The sequence below is a fragment of the Aotus nancymaae genome, unplaced genomic scaffold (assembly GCF_030222135.1).
Source record: "Aotus nancymaae isolate 86718 unplaced genomic scaffold, 86718_ANA_hifiasm-v0.15.2.pri h1tg000012l, whole genome shotgun sequence".
In the NCBI taxonomy this organism is placed as follows: Eukaryota; Metazoa; Chordata; class Mammalia; order Primates; family Aotidae; genus Aotus; species Aotus nancymaae.
Window position 1 is genome coordinate 23041445 of NW_026988423.1, and position 12757 is coordinate 23054201.

General features: G+C 44.1%; 1 protein-coding gene across 5 annotated transcripts in view; it reads left to right on the plus strand.

Annotated features, from left to right (window-relative positions):
• Nucleotides 1–893: 893 nt before the first annotated feature.
• Nucleotides 894–12757, plus strand: part of KMT2A (lysine methyltransferase 2A) — a 94778-nt gene continuing 82914 nt past the window's right edge. For 3 of the 5 annotated variants that reach the window (XM_064375468.1, XM_064375465.1, XM_064375466.1), the window contains exon 1: nucleotides 894–1325. In XM_064375468.1, the coding sequence (XP_064231538.1) occupies nucleotides 894–1325 (432 nt within the window). Of the gene's footprint in view, nucleotides 1326–3408; nucleotides 3508–12757 lie in introns of all 5 variants that reach the window. The other 2 variants (XM_064375467.1, XM_064375464.1) reach the window with 1 other exon arrangement.

The window sequence follows — 12757 nt, forward strand, 5'->3', positions numbered from 1 at the left end:
CGCGTCGTTAGCGGAGCACGCCGTGATCTCAGTGCCCGGGCTGGAGAAACACAACTCAACTCCCTGCAGAAGGGCACGAAAGCCAGACGAGTGCACAGTAGAGCGAGGAGGTGGCAGGAGACCTGCCACTCGGCGTGTGCATTTTGGAGAGAGCTCCAGCATGAAAATGGGAGGGGCTCCTTTTTTATTTTTTAAAGTGCGTTCATTGAGGGCCTTTCTCTTTTGCATATAGTAAACTGGGCAGCGCTTCTGTTTTGCATGTAGTACAATAAGGACTCTTTTATTCTGGAAGCGTTCAATTCGGGCTAACCCATCTTGTATCCGTGCCCCGGGGCGGAGGAGAAGGCTCACTCCTCCCCGACCCAGCCGCCGCGTTATACTGGAAGCTGCTCTCCCGGGCGGTTCGATTCCCAGCGCGTCCCGGGAACGTGTGTAACCGGCCTCTTGGTGCTCAAGGCTGCAGGCGGCCCGGCTCCCTCCGCCTCCATCCTCCGCATAGTCCTCGCCCCCTCCCCCTCTCTCCGGAACCCGCGCTCTGCTCCGGGCTCCCGGGCTTCCTTCCCCCCTCCTTTTCCCAAGCAATGCCTCTCCCGGAGGGCGGGGCATGCAGTTATCCAGGTTGCGGGGCGGGCAGGCGGGCAGGAGGCGGGGGCCCGGGCCTCAGGATGGAGTTGCAGCGCCCAGGCGTCAGAGGCGGAGGCCTGAGGCCGCTATACAGATTGCGGGGCCGGCGGGCGCGGCCCGGCGCTCTGCATAGCGGCCGGCAGGGTGCAGGCGGCCGGGCGGCGCAGAGCTGGTTAGGCAGGTTCCCGGGCCCAGTGCCCCCCCCTCCGCCTCCCCGCCCCCCTGTGTTGTCGCCTCTCCCTCTCGCTGCTTCACTTCACGGGGCGAACATGGCGCACAGCTGTCGGTGGCGCTTCCCCGCCCGACCCGGGACCACCGGGGGCGGCGGCGGCGGGGGGCGCCGGGGCCTAGGGGGCGCCCCGCGGCAACGCGTCCCGGCCCTGCTGCTTCCCCCCGGGCCCCCGGTCGGCGGTGGCGGCCCCGGGGCGCCCCCCTCCCCCCCGGCTGTGGCGGCCGCGGCGGCGGCGGCGGGAAGCAGCGGGGCTGGGGTTCCAGGGGGAGCGGCCACCGCCTCAGCAGCCTCCTCGTCGTCCGCCTCGTCTTCGTCTTCGTCATCGTCCTCAGCCTCTTCAGGGCCGGCCCTGCTCCGGGTGGGCCCGGGCTTCGACGCGGCGCTGCAGGTCTCGGCCGCCATCGGCACCAACCTGCGCCGGTTCCGGGCCGTGTTTGGGGAGAGCGGCGGGGGAGGCGGCAGCGGAGAGGTAAGGGGGCGAGGAACCCCCAGGTCCGGGGTCTCGACCCTCTGCGGAGCCCCTCCCCTCCCCCATCCGGGATTGAGGAGCATCCCAATATCTGGGACCATCTCGGGGTCCCCGACCTGGGGCGAATGGCTCTCCCATCTTGGGACCCCCATGCTGGGCTGCAGACCCCCAGGCATCCCCACCCCGGGGTTTGGACCCATCTGGCTGAGGGCGTTTGCCTTCCGCTCTCCTCCCCCTGACCCTTCCCCAAATCCCTTGGCACAGACCCCCTCGCTGGGGTTTCCCATTCCGGGACTGAACCCCTCCTCCCTTTCACAGATTACCTCATCCGAGCAAGATTCCTCCCTCCCTCCCTCCTAGAGACCTGATCCCGCCACATCCCCGCCTCCCTCTCTGGGCAGATGTGTTACTCCTAGGGCAGTTTTCCTCTCGGGCATCTCTCGGGTGATGGCCTCATCCAGGGCCACGTTCACCTAGCCCTTGGGGATCGATGATGTCCCTTCCAGCACCTTGCTTTCGAAAACCTGGTGAACCCTCGCCCCATCCCCGGGCCAGGTCCCTGTGCTGCCAGCCACTCCCCCTTCCTTCATCTCCACCCTCCACCCCTACCCCAAGCAGTCAGATCCTCCCCCATCCCGCCCTACCCCACCGGGGAAAATCTCCTGTCCTCTGTACCTTGCCTGCCCTCGCCTCCTTTCCCTCTGAAGATAACGGTGACTCCTCATACAGCAGTCTCTTACCCTCACCCTCGTCTCACAGGGCTACAGTTTCTAGCCTATAGGTAGCCGGGATTACTCTACCTTCACTCCACCCTTTCCCTCCTTTAGAATGAAGGATTAGTGGCATCTTGGAGGGGAAAATAGTCCACTGTCCCCTAGGCTTAGAGAAGAGCAGCTTTCCACCACTCCCCCTAGAGAGGAGGCAGGCTTTCCCTCCAGCTCTGGGGAAGGGGGCCCCTCTGAGGGGAGGTGTTTGTGGGGGGACTGGGGCAGCATCCTCCCAGGGGAAGCAGCTGCTCTCCTACCCCACCCACTGCGCCTGAGAGCACGCAGTCTCCAACCCGAGCTCCCTCCCGCCCTTCTCTTCTCGTCATTTCATTATTGATCCACCTTTTCCTAGGCCAATCCTGGGCTTGGAAGGGGCGGGGGAAGCCAGGTTGGGGTGAGGAGAGTAGATAAGGGACAGCTATACTTCAGTGTGGTGGCGGTGGTTGCTTTGGGATGGGAGAGGAGGATTATGAAGCAAAGTTATTCCTTAGAAGGAGGACTTGGGATTCTCTCTGTTTCTTAAAAGGGGACCCAAGGTGGAGGAAGGGTCAGAGCTTTGCCCCTTCCCCATTAGTACTGGGGCAAGAACGGAGTTGCTTCTATAAGCATTATTCAGCCCCCTTCAGCAAAAAGGAAAGTTGCCCAGGGAAGGGAAGTTGAGTTCAGATTCAGCCAGTGGCGTTGCGCATTTGTTTTCCATTGGATGCAGAAGGGGGGAGTTTGAATTGTAGAGGGGGGAGAATGGCATGGGGGATGCTAGGAGGAGGAAGAGCAGCTGCTAGGGGCTGAAGCGAAGGGGGGTAGGGGGTAGCTGCTCTGGAGTGCTCTTGATTGAAACAGAAAGGGAAAGATAACAACCAGCCGTTTCCTGCGTGCTCTGCCGTTGGTGCACACAAAATATCCTGGGCAAACCCCTTGTCCCCTATTGTGCCCCGCACCCCTTTAGATTTACGGAAAGATCCTGGGAAGAAGGGGAGGGAGGAGATCCCAAGGACCCCGGCCCCTCCTTTCAAGGAGCTGGCATTTTTTAGTTGTTAGTCTTCCTGCCTCCTTTTTTTTAATCGTTTCTAAGGCAGCCTGATCGGGAGACTGACAACAACCCGCCTTCTGACAGAGCAAGGAGGACATGATGGGGGCGTGTTCCTTGCTATGTAGCTAGCTGCAGCGTCCCCTTTCCCTGCCTCTCTCTGCTCTATCTCCACCTCCTTTTCCCAGCCTTCAGAAGGCAGCTGCAGTCAGCAGGGTTGTTTGAGACTATTTATTGGTTGCTGTAGATTATTATTTTTTTTTGAAAGGCCAATTCTGTATTTTTTAAGCTAACAACACAGATCCCATGTAGTTGGAGAACCAAAGGCCTCATACATGACAAAAAGACTGAACCGTTCAGGTTACTTGCATGGAGTTGGTGCTTAAATGTGAGTTGATTTTGCTTTTTTAAAAGATACAGCAGCAAAAAAAAAAAAAAAAAAAAAAACCTGACATTTCATTTACCTGCTTATTTTCAAAATTGAGACTTGCCTGGTTACATGTAGCATTTTAGCCCCGTGTATATTTGAGTTTAATAAGAAAGTCTCTATTAGGAGAAGTTAGTCCATTTTAAGGGGATCCTAAGAAGCATTTTCTTCTTGTTCAGTATGCTTATTTATTTTGTATTGAAGGACCAAGCATTCACTTTCCAAATGTTACTACATATTCAAGAGCAAAGTTTTATGCTGACAGCTTCCAATCATAGCTTTTCAAGAGACTGGTTAGAAAGAGAGCCACCTGGATTCAGGGACCTAATGTTTGGGCACCAGAATATTTTATCTGTTGGTCTTTGACAAATCATTTTCAAAGTATTAATCGGGCTACTCGTTTTCTTATCTATTGGCATTATGAAATAATTGTAAGCTAGTGTTTTATTTTGCTTAACACTAGTATATAGTGTAAAGCCTGTCAAGGAATTGCAGTTATTTCAAATAGGATCATATTTATAAGGGGTTTTTGTCTTTAAAACTTTTTCCTGAACAGTAGTTGCTGCTTCATTATGAGAAGAGTAGTTGACTCCTTACATTAAACTTGAGTGTTTTTTCTGAATTGGACTTGAATGAACTGTGTTCCATGGGTAAGCTTTTTATGTGGTGTTTGAGGCAATCTAATATGAGTTGATGGTATGCATTGAGTAGCGGTAAACCTCTGACCTGGTAGTTTTCAGTGTAGAAGCCAAGCATTTTTTTTTTTTTAAACATAGTCTTACTAATCAATAATAAAGTTCCAAAAGGGAAGTTTAGGACTCACCCTGGGCTGATATAGAATTCTAAAGATTGCTTCTCAGAACTCACTCATAGCTCTGTATCAAGTCTTATCTTATCATGAAGAAATGGTTACATGATCCAAAATGATTCTACCTCTTTAAACTCTGGTTTGCCTTCAGTGGATAATGACTAAAACTTGCTCATAACAAAACCTATGTTAATACTTCTAACACTAGGTAACAGAACTTCCAGATCACTTTGCTGTTTGACCTCCCTTAGCCATAGGAGACTTATCCTTTACTGCTGTTGGTTCCTACCTTCCTTTGTATTGAATATCTGTATGACAATTAGGAAGCAGAATTGAGGTTTTCTTTTATTGAGCACTGTAAGAAATCACAGAGGTCCATTTTTTGCCTTTCTTCTCCCCTTCCCTCTGTAGTGTCAGTATCCCATTTTTCTGAGGATTGTCTCAGGTAATGTTCATACCACTGTTCTTTGCCATCTAAATAAACATAGTATAGCAGCACCCTTTCTGTTGACTAGAAGTTAGACTGTTGTAATAATAAACCCCAGAAACAGTGTATTTATCAGAAACTAGTCTTTATTAATGTCATAATCCAGTTACCTTCCCTACTACTTCACAATATATTAAAAGCAAAATTTCCATCCTGATCATAACATAACAAACTTTGATTAGATATAAATTGTAACTGAGTTACAGCATTGGTGTGTGTTTTCACTTGAAATTGCAGCTTAGTTCATGTGGACTGAGGCAGGCTTTTGGGTCAGACTTGAAAAGGTAGTAGGAATGTCTGTGATTTTTTTTTTTTCTAATGTTTACTGGACATATATGTACCATGAGTGGGAGTTGGTCCTTCATTACCTTCACAGCTAATCCTAAGATTGGCAGAAGGTAAATGAAGGAGGGAACACGAGTAGAGTGGAGTGCATGAAGCGTCAGATTAGAAATCAGTGAACGTGAGCTCTCATCTCCGTTTAACGAGACCTTGGGCAATTCACTTTTAACCTTAAATTTCTGATCTGTAAAATGAAAAGGTTGGACTAAATAGCTCATGAATCTGTTCTGTGTCAGTATTATGATTCCTTTCTATTGTATTAAATTTTTGGTCAGATTAGAATTTCTTATTCTGAGTTTATTTCAAGAGTCAGAGTTAAGTGAGACAATTTGGTAGGTTTTGTTTTCTTTTGAGTCAGGGTCTCACTGTGTTGCCCAGGTGTGTCTTGAACTCCTGGGCTCACACAATCCTCCTGCCTCAGCCTCCTGAGTAGCTGGGATTCTGTTTGGTAATTTTTAATATCAGATTACACATTTGCCCATATAACTGGCACTACTAGGGGGAGAAATTTCAACTTGGAAAGTTTTCATTGTGTGGAAAAAATATAAGGACTTTGGTGAAGTTGACCAGTTTCATTTATAAGAAAAATGAGGATGAAGTTTTTACACATAGTGCTGAGAACCTACAGAATCCCAGGCATTATCCGGTGTTTAGAAGCCCTCTTGTTTGGCTAAATGTGTTTTCATTGTTGTGAATTCCAGACCATCCAAAAGAGAAGTTATTTTTAGTCTAGGTGGTACAGTCCTTTAGATGTATGAACTTTTGAATGAAAAGAAAAATCCGATACATCAATGTATTTATAAATCTGAAATGATAGTACCTACTTCATAGGATGTAGTTATTAATATGTTCTGAAATGGTTTGTACTCAGCATTAGAAATTCAGTCTTTAGAACTGTTCTTCCTCTGTGACTGAAAACCAGATGACATGTCCCCGTCTTTCCCTTCCATTTAATTGTCTTAAGGCACATGCTCCTGGAGGAAATCATTCACACAATAGGGATCTATCTTCTTACTGGAAGTTGAGAGAAAATATTCCCATCTTGACTTAATTCTCATCTCGTCGCTCACCTTGGAGCTGTCCTTCCGTAGAGTAGCTGTGCAGACTCTATACCAATTGCCTCCCTTACCCTGTGGCTAGAGGGGGTGGCAACAGTGCTTTGCTTGCTCAGAGGCATAACAGACTGCAGTGCCTCTCTCTTTTGGAAACTCACTGTGTTTTAATTGTAGGTCTCCTAATTAAGATCTCTTTGTGCCTGCCCACATTCCACTAGTGTTGGCACAGAACTTCAGCTTCCTTCTAGCACTTAACTGAAGGCCTTCAATCGGGCCTTTTGTGAATATCTTGTCTCTTGCCATTCTTCCTCTGCCAAGGTGGAGAGCCCAGTGGCATAGACCTTTGAGAAGGGGGAAGCTTTGTGACTGTCACTACTTCGGGAGGAATTTATTCAAGGATTGCTGGGATGGGACCTTTCTTTGTTTGCATATGTTATTTTCAGGGATTAAGAAAGGTTAAATTACTAATGAGTCTGGCATGACATACCTACATTTTAATCAAATTCTTAACCCTGTAGGCACTAGTAGGAAAGAGGATGCCACAGAGTTTACTGTTACAAAGTATTTGCTTGGATGTTATCTAGACTGGTTTACGAAGCTTGATGAGTAAAATATTGTCATGGAGTAAATCTCAGACTTGTGATTTTCAGGACTCGGAGATTGTTGAAGACAAGACAAGACAATCAAATGAAATTATTGATTGCTCCTAAATTGTATCAACTTTGAGACACAGACTGAATTAAAGTTAGCTTTGAGATCTGAATTAACCTTTGATTAGAAAGACTTTAGGAGGTTCTGGAACTTGTTAATTAAGAATACCCTTGTAGGCTCCAGTGTTTCTTGAGAAGCTCAGGAATTGTCTAGGCTTCTAGAGTATTTTCAGACTAAGAGAAAATAGCTTTTCTGGCAAAAGTAGTTTGACTCTAGTTTCCAGGACCTTAGTGTTCAAAATACAGCATGTCCTTTACTGCATCTATATGTGGCATGCTAGAGAAAATGCTGTCTTTTATTAAGAAAAAGGAATCTTAACTCCTTCACCTGGACCCAGATGGCTTCATTGATCACATCAGTATGAGGTTACACAGACAAAGGGCTATTTTTGTTGTTGTTATTGTCATTTCATTGGTTGTTGAAGAAGGCCTGAAAGAAGGAAGTACAGGATATTTTATGGCATGCATTAAATAAAGCTGGAGGCCTGCACTCTTATACCTGAGTGGGTGGTTTTATGGCCTAATTCTCTAATTGCTGGCATTTATGACAGTGTGGATGCTACTGGCCCTGTGGCTGAGGTAGATTGTGCTGGGAATAGGGAGAAAAAAGGGGTCCTTTTGTTAGCCCTTTCATTTTCCCCCTCAATAAAGTCTCTGAGAAAGCCCTTAGGAAATACACAGACACTTGGACTGAGGGAATGACTTCCCATAAAATGGTTCTTTATGTTTTTAAAATGATGAGCTGCTTTTCTTGACCTATCCAAAGAAATCCATACCACCACTGTTAAATATTTCAATGAGTTTTTTACCTTGTCAGGTTACACAGCAGGGGAAGCCAACCATGAGACTGTAGCTGCTGCCAAACGTTTGCTTATAAAGACTTAAGACATTTGAAAGAAGAATTTTGTTTTGTGATTTGTAATTGTTATGGACGATATAAATCCCCTTGAAGGATTAGTCCAAAACTTCCATAGGCCAAGCTTGGTTTAACTTTTAGATGTTGAATTGAATGTATTGCCCAAGTTTTAGTTTTAAGTAAACAACAAAGATGAGTTAGTTGGCAGTTTTCTGTGCAGTGTATGAAAATTCCCCTTCCCTTGAAATGAATAGTTGTTTTTCTATTTGACAAATAGACTGAAGGGATTTCCCCAGATAGCTTACCTTTAATTATTGCTACAGCAGTACTCTGTGAGGTACCAGTGGGTAGCATCTGTCCAGTGGCATTTATTTCAGGAGTTGGAGTTTCTTCCATATATAGTATTTTATCCATTTTCTTGCATTTCTGGTGTTGTGTTTTGTTGGAAGGTTTGGGTATAGATGTTTTGATGCCTTTCCATAACAAAAGCTATGAATCTTTCCAACATTCATTCTGTTTTAGAGAGATCCACTTTTATTATCTATGCTTTGCTGAAGCATCATTGTTTCATTCTCATTTTATAGCATCAATGTAATGGTAGCTTTCTGTCTTGAATTAGGAGAGTGATATTGTGAGGAGTGTTTTTGGAGAAAGGTTTTTTTTCTTTAGGCTCTCCTTTATACTATCCAGTTCTAAAAACTAGGGAGAAGTTAATTGTTATCCTACACCTAGAGAAATACATATTTACACATGCCCACATTCAACTTCTGTCCATCTATGAGAATTGGCCACCACTTTTTAGATCAAACACAAACATTGTCCCTAGATTATTGCCTTTAATTATAAGCAGTAAAACCTTGTGGATAACATCTCTTTAAGCTTAGCTAATGAGGAAATCCTTTTGTAATCTCTTTGGCTAGGATTTTTTATTTGTGCATATATAAATACCTTTACAGAAGAAAGGGAGAATCTTATAATCTAATCTGTAGTGGTATGAGATAGTATAGCACAGTAATTAAGAGTTGTTAAGACCATGGGCTCTGGATTTAAACTGCCTGAATTCAAATCTAAACTCAGCCATTCATAACCTGAATGGCTTTGGGAAAATTGTTTTTTGTGTTTTTTTTTTTTTTTTTTTTTTTTTAGACACAGGGTCTTGCTGTGTTGCCTAGGCTAGAGTGTAATGGCACAAACATTTCATTTCAGCCTCAATGTCTAGGGCTCAAGCAATCCTGTTGTCTCAGCCGCCTAAGTAGCTGGGATACAGGTGTGCATCACCACATGAGGCTAATTGTTTTATTTGTTGTAGAGATGTGGTCTCACCATGTTGCGCAGGTTGGTCTTGAACTCCCGGCCTCAAGTGATCCCCCTACCTCAGCCTCTCAAAGTGTTGGGATTACCAATGTGAGGCACTGCACCCAACCAGAAAAGTTTTTGAGCTTCTCCATGCCTCAGTTTCTTCATTTGTAAGTCAGTCTTCATAACTTTATTATGAGGCTTAAGTGAGATCATGCATGTAAGCACTTAGCACTTGGTCTGGCACATAGGAAGCCCTAATTATTAGAACCAAGAGATTGAAAGGAGAGCAGGGTTCTAATCCCTTTTTTTCCGTCAAAATAACTGGTTTTTATTACAATGAGTTATACCTGTGTATGTATGCATACATACACCTATTTGAGTGCTATAATCTTAGAATGTTCTTGATAATTGGTCTGAGTGTCAAGTTCTTCCAAAACTAGTTGGAAGCAAGTTGAAGGCTAGCCACCCATCTTGGTAACAACATTGGTGTCCAACTAAAACATTTTAGAGATAAGACAGAAAAGAAAGGAGAGAACAAGATCGTAAATAGACAGGTAAGATACCAAGGAACACAGTGCCTCCATGAGTTACTAATTATCAGGCCAAGACAGCTATAATGGGGTTGCTACCTATTGTCTCTATAACTAGTGTTCCTAATCTTTTTATGAGTAGAGCACTTGGTAGTTCCTTACAACAATTCTGAGGCTCCTCAGGGTTCTTGGGCTCCAGGTTCACATCCATTAGTCTATACTTGGTGACATTTATTCCTAAATGTCAGCTTGAGGAGAATGAGTGCTGGTCTACAGAGATCAATGCAAGTAACAGTTTAATTAAAGAAGAAATGCTGAGTTGTAGGGTGCAGTTACTGGGGGTTGGAACTTGAGTAGAATGGTCAAAAGCAGATTAAAATTTAAGAATAACTAGTAAAGAGTAGTGTGTTTAAGGAGGAAAAGTACAGTTTTGGGCCAGGCGCGGTGGCTCACGCCTGTAATCCCAGCACTTTGGGAGACCAAGGCGGGCAGATTGCCTGAGGTCAGGAGTTCGAGACCAGCCTGGCTAACATGGTGAAACCCTGTCTCTACTAAAAACACAAAAATTAGCTGTGCATGGTGGCGGGCACCTATAGTCCCGGCTACTCAGAAGGCTGAGGCAGGAGAATCAGTTGAACCCCGGAGGTGGAGGTTGCAGTGCGCCAAGATTACACCACTACACTCCAGCCTAGGCGATAGAACGAGACTCCGTCTCCAAAAAAAAAAAAAAAACAAAAAAGAAAAGTACAGTTTTGTTGTACATCTCTTTAAAACAAAGATTTGCAGGCTTGGCAGGTTGGCTCATGCCTGTAATTCCAACACTTTAGAAGGTCGAGGCAGGCAGATCACTTGAGGTCAGGAGTTCCAGACCAGCCTGGCCAACGTGATGAAACCCAGTCTCTACTTAAAATACAAAAATTAGTTAGGTGTGGTGTCATGCACCTGCAATCCCAACTACTTGGGAGGCTGAGGCACGAGAATCACTTGAACCTGGGAGGCAGAGATTGCAGTAAGCTGAGATCGTACCACTGTACTCTAGCCTGGGAGACAGAGTGAGACTCTGTCTCAAATAAAAGAAAAGAAAAGATTTGCTAACATACTCAATATACCATCAGAAACCATCACTATACCTCAGAAACTGAGGCACAGACAAGTAATTTTCTCTAAGTCATATGGCTAGTTAGTGGCAGAGCTAGAATTTAAATCTGAACCTACATCTGTTTGAAAGTTAAATCTTGCTCTCTGCACTGTGCTATCTTTAAGTCCTTTCTCTCCCCACTCCCATCCAATCAATTTCTAAGTCTTGTTCATTATATTATTGTAGTGTTTCTTTCATCTGTCTCTGCTGTTCTATTCCTGCTGTCCTAGTTTAAATTTCTATTACTTTTGCATAGTTTATTGTGGTAATCTTCTCATTGGTCTTACTGCATATCTTTTCACCCTACACAGTGATACACAATATAATGGTTTTCTTAAATACAGATCTGATTATGTCACTTTATTCCTAAAGTCCTTTGGCTTCTCACTGAAGATGAAATAAAATTTAAGATTCTCAGACCTGCATGATCTTGCTGGCCTATATTTCTACATTTTGAACCATGTCTCCTGAATGTACATTGTTACTGCTTCAACCACATTGGACTACTGAACTATTAAGTGTTCTCCACAGTCTTTCTTTATCTGCCTTTGTACCTTTGGTAAAACCTCTCCTTTGCCTTAAAGTCTTTCCCATTTTGACCTGTCTTGGGCTTATTCATCTCCCATGGTTCAACTCAGATTCCCAGGTCCTGACTCTTGCATGAAGTTTTCACAGATTGTACTGCTAGTTGAAACTCAACTTCTTTCCTGTTTTTTGTACTTTGTACGTTACCCTTAAATAACTTAACCCAGTATACCTTATGTTGTGATACTTTTGAAATGTGTCTGTCTTTGTCCCATTAGATAGTGACTCCCTTAAGACATGGGCCATTTCTGTCCCATTAGATAGTGACTCCCTTAAGACCTGGGCCATTTTTAAGTCATCATTTATGCTTTGTGTTTTTTATAATGGTGGCTTTTTGTATAGTGAATATTTGTTGAATTGAAAATTTGATGTACATACAACTTTTAGGAATACTTTGCTAGGACATACTACATAAACTAGGGGAACTTGCACAGGACTACTAACAGAATATTTGGACTAATTATTAAGAAATACTAATTTAAGTATGGCAGAGGAAAGCCTAGGGACCATGATAGGACATTTTTGTAAAGGTACTGATGGGGGTTTTGAAAGCGATGTTAAGATATCTTGATAGGATGGCAATATCTTTTATGTAGATAATACTTAGCACTGATCATCCCCTTACTTGAGTGTTGTTTCCATTTCTAGGTTCCTCAACTTAAAAGGGATGAGGAGACCTTGGAGACGGTTCTGAGGAGACTCAAAAGATGATTATATGATTGGAAGTCAGTCCTGTGAGGAAAGGTTGAGAAAGGTTAAGAGGCAACTTAATAACTCTTCAAAAAACATGAATGGATCCATTATTAGGAATAGTAACCAGCGGTTCCTCAGCTCCACTGACAGTAGAATAAGAGAAAATAGGTTTAAACTGAAATAAGGAGCGTGTAAAATACCTTATTGGTGATGATAGTTGTCATCATAGTCATGGTGGTAAAAAGGTTACCAAAATAATTTTATTATCTTTTCTGGAAGTATATTTTAAAAGTATAGTCCTGCCTATATATGTATAAAATGACCTCTCAAGCTACCTTTTCCTTCTGTGAATCAGTAAATAAATTCTTATTCAGCTCCTCAAAGCAATAATTACTTTTTAGTAGGAAGCTTCCAGAGAAATTTCTTTATGAAGTAATGTTTTTTTTAGTGGCTTTATAGGAGAATAAAATTTTTGTAAGTGGAGCTAAGAGAGAAATCTTGAACATCAAGAGAAACCTAGGAAAACAGTAGGTGTGGTTTCAGTATAGGAAACAAGTATTTGTAGATTTTATGTCCATTTTCAGTTGTCATTTAAAGAGATATACTGCAGAATAGCTCTTGTTAAGGCTGTCACTGCTTGCGGAGGCATTATAACAAATTCTTATTATAAATCATTTCCAAACTAATACAAGTTTGCTTCATGTGAGT